General features: G+C 37.6%; 1 protein-coding gene across 1 annotated transcript; it reads right to left on the reverse strand.

Annotated features, from left to right (window-relative positions):
- Positions 1 to 5428: 5428 nt before the first annotated feature.
- On the reverse strand, positions 5429 to 7552 carry LOC112803494 (protein FAR1-RELATED SEQUENCE 5-like). Its single transcript, XM_025846985.1, has 5 exons — positions 7200 to 7552; positions 6711 to 7111; positions 6348 to 6611; positions 5649 to 6232; positions 5429 to 5542 (listed from the first exon to the last, which is right to left on the reverse strand). Exons 1-5 carry the CDS (start codon positions 7550 to 7552, stop codon positions 5429 to 5431), a joined length of 1716 nt encoding a protein of 571 aa, XP_025702770.1.
- Between the last annotated feature and the right edge of the window lie 2119 nt (positions 7553 to 9671).

A 9671-nucleotide genomic window follows, 5' to 3' on the forward strand; every position in this document is an offset into this window, starting at 1 on the left:
AAATTTTAAAAAAAGTGATTTGATAGGAAAACATAGAAGTAATTTTAGATAAAAAATTAGATTGAAATGAAATTGAGGCAAATAAAGAACGTTGGAGAGAGTTAGAGAAATTGAAAATTTAACTACACCAACATAAGAAGCAATAGTGGTTGATCTATTTGGCATATGTACGATGATGGGTTTGATTTTAGAATAAGATCAAAATTGGACAAATTTGAAGTAATATAGTTAGTAGCACCTGAATCAATAATCCAAGCATAATTAAATATTAATTGAGATGAAGAATGACTTAAAACAGAGAAAGTTGAGCAAAAGCATAAATGATGGATGCCCAAAGTTGGGCTTGGGAGAAACCCAATTTGAGAGAAAGAAAGGGTTGTCTCATCTTTGGTTGCTGGTGCATGAGCCTTAGCTTTCTTCAAAAAAGTCATAAGAGTGTTATGTTAGGTTAGTGTCAAGCCAAGAACCATTTCTGGTGGATTACCCGTAGCATCTTTCTCTCACGTTGATTCTAAGTACTGAGGGATTAGGGTGGTGCTGCAACTGTGCTATTGATAGAGGTAGTGGTGTGACCTGGGAGGTGCGTTCGACCAGAAAAATGCAGATGACCCGGCGGATAGTCCTACGCCGGCAAGGGAGGAACCATGCCTGCGACCTGAGTAAGGGCGTCGGCTATTGACGGCAGCGGTCAAAATTTTTTGTTCATCAAGAATGTCAGAGACAGCAAGCAACTGTCGTTCGTGTTAGATAACTATGGCAAAGACCTTAGTTGCTAGCGGAAGAGGATGAGCAAATATGGGCATCAATTTGGTCCCTCAATCTTTCAAACGATGAGTTAGCAAATGAAGTATTGAGATGACACTCTCCTTACCACACTGGACGTTGCAATAGCTAGCTGACGTGGCTTAATTTGTATGTCTTAATTTGTATTTATACTCAATGTGATCCCTAGAACCCGAATTCCAGTCTTTTCCTCCTCCTCCTCCTTCTTCTTATTACTACCACTATCGCCTCCCTCCTCCTCCTCCTTGTTCTCTTCCTCCATCGTCGCAACCGCACCGCCTCTTCTACCATCAGAGACGACTCCAGGCCTCCACTGCCTCTCCTACTCCCTTCTTTGTCGTGACACCAACTCCTTTTATTCTCTACTCGACCATGGTGGCTTTAACACCATCTTTTTTGGCACCCTCCCTCCTTTTGCAAGAACTCCTGTCGCAGTGAAGCTCATGGATCCCACAACAACCTCGCAGTATGGTGAGCACGAGTTCCACAATAAGCTCTCGCCTCCGTACTCTGCCAATCCCCCTACGTCATTACTGCCATGGGATTCTAATCAACCCAAAAAGACGTCATTTCCTCCTCGTCTACGACCTCATGGTAAACAGAAACTTCCCAGACGCTGTATTGCATAGAAAATGTCTTGAACTCATGCAGTGGAACAAGGGCTTCTTTGTTGCATTGAACATAGCAAAAGGTGTTATTTTCTTTTATGGTAATGCTACGTTACCAAGAAGGAATCTGCCAAAATCTGCCAAATTTCTATTGGGCTGTTTCAGAAAGCCCAATTATTCAAAAAGACACACCCCAAATTAACTCAGTTAATCCTAATACCATATGTTTACCCCTTTAACCCTAATTTACCCACTTTTTACTTGTTCTTACTGCTGAGACACACCCTCACTCCCCATCTCATCTGCCAGCGCCGTATAGCACACCGGACTGTCATCTTCTCCGGTCGCATTCCTCAACAGAGTCAACACCAGAAAACTAGTTGAAGCCACTGATAGGTACGGACTCACATCGGCCAAGAGTCATACCGTGAGCCGCTGCATGTTGCTGTCGTGGAGAGCATCCACCCGTGAGAACCTTCATCGCGACACCCTTCGGTAGGTCCGCCAGAAGGCACGCGATGGCTGGAGTCTTCCGTCCTCATCCCTGTCTCGAGTTCAATCCCCAATTGCAGTGTCTCTTCCCTTCGACCCCAGCGGAACAACAGCAGGTAAATGGGTCTTCAATCTTTTGGCTAATTGCTAGTTATTCGGTTAATTTGTGAACTTTATACTGGAGTTAAGATTTAGTCAATAATGGTGCTGTGTCTACTGCAAGTTCCATTTAAATTTAAAGAAAACAGAAATATGTCGATTAATAGGCCTTTTGTTGATGTGGATCCCTATGTTAAAATGGTTTACGATGTTGTGCCTAACTATATTAAGAAAAAGGAAATGATGTTGCCATGATAGTTACGCTGAAATGATTTTTTTTGGACGGATCTTGACTGTGAAGTACAAATCGAAACATATTTGTGGTCCCTGCTATATAATATTGTTGTTGTACACAGCCCTTTTGTTCATTTTCTACCATGTTTTGGTCTGAGTTATTTTTTTTTCATAATTGATTGATTTTTTTTAATTCATTATATATGTTGGTGAACCCGATAAATAGTATTGTGACAGCACCCATGTAATAGGATACATTTAAATTAAAAATTAAAAATACCAATTAAAAATAACAATGTAAATTGGTGTTGATGATCTTTAGATGTGTCTTCTCATTCCTCTTCACATTTACAAAGTAACTTGAACTTTTGTCTTAGATGTGTCTAACAATACTTTTCCATATGTAATATATATGCCTTTAAATCATACACGTCATCACATGTGCATGTAGAGCTAAAGAATTTTGTGCGTATGTTTCTACTACAAATTCTTCAGCTGTGATCTTGGGTTTTTTGTATTACAAATTTTTGCTTGTCAAGTTTTTGAACGCGTAGTGATTAATAACACATAATTTGATCTATTTAATTAGTTAAGACTTAGTTACATGTGACTTGTTTATGCAGTAGTATTATATTTGTATATTCATGTGTATGTGTTATGTACACAGTGTATATGTCTTTGTACATTGGTAGAGGTAGCTACTGTAATAGGTAACATACAATGCAGTTTTGAAAAGAAATTTATAATTTTTAAATTTAAGGTTTAATCTCTAATTAATAAAATATTGTGTCAATTTTTCAATTTCAATTCAATCTTAGCCTAAATAAACAAATAATAGCCTAAATGAGCAATAATAACTATATCCTTTATTTGAGATTAAAACATAAAAAAAATTTGAAGAAACACATACTTAATTCTCAAGCTATGTATATGTTCATTTTTTACTTCCCACAACCGAGTTCGCTTTTTCCTTTTCATCTTCTTTAGTTATCTTTCTTATGTTAATTTATTTTTCTAAATGAAATTGAATGAAAGTTAAATTAGGGAAAGGCTGAGGAACACCAAACAAATTTAGAAGCTGGAGTTTTTCTTATACATATTTTAAAGTGGAAAAGTTTTTTGGATGATTTTATAAATAGAAAAATGTAATTTTTTCCTTTTCATCTTCTTTTTTTTTCTAACACATCCTTTCCTGTTTTAGTTAAGAGGGTATATATAGATTAGTAATAATGAATTAAGTATACACATTATAGCACACTGTTAAATTTTTCTTTCGCTTTCTTTATAGTGCTCAGGCTGTTTATAGAATAAATATGTTATTCAAATATTCAAAAGTGATGGTTAATTGAAATTTCAATGTGTAAGAAAAAAGTATTAATTAAAGTGCAAATCATGTTTGAAATAATGAAGTAACATCAATGCGATATATGATCGTGTAATTATCTAGTGCGTATCTATATTTCATCATTTTCTTGAACTGCTTAATTAGTTGAGTTTAGGAAAGAAAACACAAGTTGGAACCTGGACATAATTTTCACACTGTTGCAAGATACGACGTCAAGACATGGGAAAGCCGGTATTAAATCATTTATAAAATTGTGTTTCTTTCTATTTTAGCATTGGTTTGTTTCTGAAGGTCTTGGTTAATGTTTCTTTCTATTCTAAAATCTATATGTAGTTAACTGATTTTCTAAGCACATACCATTGTCTGTACCTACATGCAGTTACCTAACTTTGATTTTCACATACAAGACACTATCAAGTTATATAGGTTGGAAATAATGCTTGACATCATCTTATGTCACAAAAATTTACACATTGGAGATGCTCTGAATGCCGTTAGCAGCCATGATCGACCTCCTGTGCGTCGCAACCAACCAAGGAACAAACGTAAGGAGGTTAGGACTCTGTTTACAGCACCTGGGACAAAGAGCATGCTTTGGCGAGCTGCAGGGATGCAAAAGAAACAGACGAGCAAAAGAAGATAGATATCAAAAGAAAAAGCCTGTATATTACATTCTAGTTTGCTTAGGGCAGAGTTATCCTCACATTGTGAGATATTTTTTGTTGGGTCTAAGTATTTTCATTGTTTTACACAGATGAATCTTGTTTTGGATTCTTGTTCCTTCACACGTTTGTCTGGGATAAGTTTATGCACAAGCTGACCAATTGATACACTTTGAGATATTTTTGTTTTCAATTAATAAGCATGTGACAGTTTGATTGTCGTCTATTTTGGATGTCTCCATTTATGTTAGCAATGTATTGTTAGTCATGTGTTGTTCGTAGATGCTGGAAAATTGATGTGTCTTCTGACAGGTGTGGACATGTGTGTCTTCTGTGTGGATGTGTCTAACCACAGATGTGTCTTGTTAACCATAGATGTGTCTTCCATATTTTTATTGAATGTATCTATGGCACATGGATGTGTCTTCTGACAGGTGTGGACAGTTGTTTACTTCTGAGTGGATGTGTCTTGTTAACCACAGATGTATCTTCCGTATTTTTATTGAATGTATCTATGGCACATAGATGTGTCATATGCCAGATGTGTCTTTTAATAATGTGTCTTTTTCGTGCTTGCATTTAATCGCACATGTGTCTTATATGTTTATGGCTTAATTCATCGTGTCATCTTTAGAGTTGTCTCAACATGGATGTCTCTTGCACTGGAAGTGGCTAATATAGTTATGTGATGTTAATAGGTTTTTCTTCTCACGGATGTGTCTCTTGTTTGGATGTGATAGGTTAACGACAGATGTGTCTTCCATAATTTCTCCGGATGTGTCTATGCATATATGGATGTGTCTAATACCATACATGTATTTTAAGATTGACTTTTTCCATTTTGGTCTTGGCGTGTAATGGCAGATGTGTTCTCCCCATTTACAGCGTAATTACAGTGTCGCCTCTCAGTAATTGTCTTAGTACGGATGTGTGTTATACATGTCGATATTCTTTTAAAGTAACGAAAGCTTGAATGTTTCAAATAAGTCTTAATTGATTCGTTATGAGGCATAACTCACACAGTTTTAGGGTAGTAACTGTACTATTAAGATACGCACCCTAATGACAAAAAACTCATTAAGTAATTATATCCTCAGCTTAAAAATGTCATTTAAATTAATAACCTGAAAACTTTATAAAAAGATAACTGGAAAAAAATTACTAAAGATAGCAAGTGTCCATACAAATCCATAATCAAAAGTAATCTAACTATGTCGAAATGAGTGTAACAAAGACAAGAACTCGTCATTTCCATGTGATTCGTTCATGCTCAGAGCAGGAACCGCCACTATGTTTGGATTGATTGCTCCATTATTTACCTGAAAGGTGAAAACATGCATGAACAAAAAGTGAATAACACCTTCAACGTTATCCATCAAGGCATGCTAACATGTGGTTAGAAACTATGTACTGGTAGACACATACCTGAGGTGGATTATTCTTCTTTCTTCGCATAGATCTCTTAATGGATGCGTCCAGTTCAGATCCAAGCCTCTTCAGTCTCGGTTGACCCTTTGTTGCGACCTTAGAGGGACCTTGAATGTCAGATGCAATACAAGCTGGGTCAAACTGTGTCAACATGTTGTTATCTGTATTGGGAACACTTCTGGACCCCAAGTTCACACGATAATCAACCAACTTGGCCCTTAACTCATCAAGACCCGAATGTAACACAGCCGCCTCTTCTTCGCATGTCATGAATTTCTGTGCCACATTAAAGAAGTGCGTACACATTCTTTTAAATAAGTTGTGGCTTTCATCCGATCGTTTCTCGTCATGGCTACTCTTAATGAAAGTGTGTTTCCGCTGTACATTCTTGCTCCATCGAGGGAGAACATAGCAAGATGGTACTCTGTCTACTTCGTAATAAAAGTAAACAGCAAGACAGTGACAACAAAGAATACCTCTCGATGCAAACATGTTGCACTCGCACCGAATCTTATGTGTCGACGGGTCAAACTTGACAATATTGTTCCAAGACCTAGGTTCCCCATATAACATGTATTGCTCTTTCACAATCACACGAAATAAATCACCCTCGTGAGTCGCACCACAGACTAAACAATCCCCTTTTTTTCCTGAATTCCTGTTGTACTTCCCTAAACTTAGAGGTTATGTACTCACGCTGAAATTGTCTTTCAATTGTAGTACTCGATGAACAAGGAACAACTCCTTTAGAGTCTACAGCATCATCTTCCAGTTCCTTCTGCTCCTTGTTCCCAAGCACGCTGTCATACTGATGCACGAACTGAACCAATCCACTCTTGCAATGCAAGTAACCACCATAAAAGGCGTGCATGCTCTCACTCCGTTGAGTACTTCTCATACCTGCCCAAAATTCACCTTGAAAATAGATTGGAACCCACATTTGACGTTCGTCATAAAGGTCTACATAACCAACAGAAAAAAAATTATAATCACCATATAGAGATTCCATAACAAACCCACTATAAAAGAGGACTATAAGAGCACAAAAACAGAACGAACCTGAAAGCCATATATTTCGCTCCAAGTTAAACTCATTAATGAATACAGACCAATCCTTCTCAAAAGATTCCACAGACCTGACATTCCAAACAGTGCCATGCATTCTATCATCTATTTCTTTATACCGAGCATATATTCTGAGCTTATGCGGTATCTTCTTCATTATGTGCCATATGCACCATCGGTGGCGAGTATCTGGAAGGACATTCTTGATAGCACCAAACATGGATTTGCACTGGTCTGTGATGATGGCCTGTAGGGAAGATCCCATGCACCTCAGCCATTGCTTAAAGACCCACTCGAAGCAACGAATTTTCTCATTTCCCATCAAAGCACATCCGAGCAGAGTGGACTTGCCATGATGGTTAACGCCAACAAAAGATGCAAATGGAAGTCCGTGCCTGTAATAAATCCAACCAAAATTACCAAAAGCAAGCTAAATGCGAAAATCATTAGACATTTGAATACAGGCAAAACACACATACATACTTGTTTCTAGTGTACGTTGTATCAAATGATACCACATCACCATAATATTCATAGGAAGTTCTGCATCTTGCATCTACCCAGAGCGCACTTTTAAACTGGTTAGCTTCGTCTACATCAACTGCATAAAAAAAATTCAGGTTGATATATTTCATTCGCATGAAATAGCTAATCATTTCCTTGACATCCACGTTTCCGTCAGCACAGCGCAAATTGCTCGTAATGAAGTTCCTCACATCCTTTTCTGAGTAACTTAAGTTCGACGAGCCACCAACCTCGTTCGCCAGTGCGAGGTAAGTCTTATTGGGCCGTATCCCAGCCTCATCGTTGTTCTGAATCACACACTTGGCATGCATGGTCAGTTCTCAGTACTCAGTGTAGTGCACAGTTTGCTTGGCAGAACACGGGTGGGTGTGCTTCAGTTCTAGTTTGGAGACCATCCAATTATCCTTCTGTCTATCAAGCATGACGTACATCCTTGCTTTGGATCCGGATGTTGTTATTCGCTTTACCCGAGTTACTGCCTTCACTCGAGACTCCCGATAACCTTCACAACTATAGTGTAACGATTAGTTAACGTGTATCTTTGAAACATTCCTGGTCTTGTCAAAGTTGGTGTTCCTAATCCTGGTCACGAAGCCAACTTTCTTTGCATAATTAGTGTAAAACTCTTGTGCCCGCTGCAAGGAAACAAATCTCAATCCTACGTACGGGATTTCATCTAATGGAATTCCAGTGTGATCGGGTAACTGCAAAGCCATTACGAAAAAAATTATCATTCAACACAAAAAGTACTCAACTAATTAAAATAAAAAATTCCTAACTTCTTGAATATTTCACACCTCATGAGTATCTCCTCATGAGCACAGGAATTCAGCAAAATAAAGAATATTTCACACCTTATGATTCATTGCCATTACATCATCCACTACTTCAATAACGCTTCCAGAATCTTTCCCCTGAAATTGATAACCGAGGACGTATAAACAAAAGACATATCTATCCACCATTCGACACTCACAATAACTCTTCCACACAATTTCCACTTTTTCCATAGATATCACCAACTAATCAACAATCGAAACTAAACAGGTGTAGAACAAACATCAATCAAAGTTACACACATCAATTAAACATGGTGACCAAACACAATAATAAACCATATGAAAATGTAGCACCTTTCTAGCATTGTTGAAAGAAATATTATCTACACAATTCCTAACTAAGCAAATGAAATCACAATTCTTCCAACAAAGCTTATCTCTGTTAAGAATTCAACATCAAACTAAAAATATAGTTATATATTTCTACCATATAAATTACCTTGCCAACATGATGTGTGTCATCTTCACTAAGCGATGGAACATTAACGTCGCAAGAATTATACTGATCAATATCATCATATGTTGTACCGTATGATGCGCCTTCACAAATTGCTTGTTCCATCGACATTATGTGGTCCACGTGCATTCAATGGAGACACATGTACCTTACCGAAGAAGATTGAGGAGAAGAGGGTTGCGTGACACCTTCAAAGACTCACGTTGCAGTTGCTCTTCCCTTCGGGTGAAGGCGATGTCCCCGTCGATGGATGAAATGGCGGCTTTCCGGTGAGATGAAAAGAAACCCGACGGAAACCGTTACACCTTCAAAGACTCACGTCGTGGTATAAGTGGCCTCCAGGTAAAGGCGATTTCAACGTCGATGGATCAAATGGCGGCGATCCGGTGAGATGAAAAGCAAGCCAACGGAGATGCAACGCCAGAGAAGAATGAGGATTAGGTTTGCTTTGCAGTGTGCTTGGCTGCGTTCATAATTGGCCTCATGCTACGTTAGTTTGTTCTCACTCCTGCACAATTCAAATTACATTATATTGGACCCACCAAATCCCTAATTGACATAACAAATTGTATTTAAATTAAATTAAATTTAATTTTAATTAGTGTTGGTAATAGTTGGCAGATACAACTCTTGGTACCCTATACTTTTTCTTTCTTTTATAGTTGTGGCCCCTTTAATTTAGAGTGATATTAAGCCTTGGAATATTTTTCTTTTATAGTTGTGGCCTCGTTGGAAATCGAATCCTAATTTGGATATTTTAGACCGTAGGAGTGATTTTGAGAAGCAAAGGAGGGGTTTTTGGAATGCGATGGTGGTAGATTTGTTGTTGTTGTTAATAATTGTGAAATGGAAAAGAAGAATAAGACAAGAAGAAGGAGAAAGGAAGATGAAGAAGATTGAAATTAAGATTTCAGCGACTATATTGAGTACAAATACAAATTAAGCTACGTCAGCTAGTTGTTGCAGCATCCAATATGGTAAAGAGAGTATCATCTTAACATTTCATTTGCTGACTCATTATCTAAAAGGGTCGAAGGACTAAATTGGTGTCCAAACCTAAATCTAGAGTATCACTATATAAATTTTGAATTTTAAAAACTAAAATAGATAATCACATAAATTTTAGAGACCAAA

Source organism: Arachis hypogaea, chromosome 5, assembly GCF_003086295.3.
Source record: "Arachis hypogaea cultivar Tifrunner chromosome 5, arahy.Tifrunner.gnm2.J5K5, whole genome shotgun sequence".
Lineage (NCBI taxonomy): Eukaryota > Viridiplantae > Streptophyta > Magnoliopsida > Fabales > Fabaceae > Arachis > Arachis hypogaea.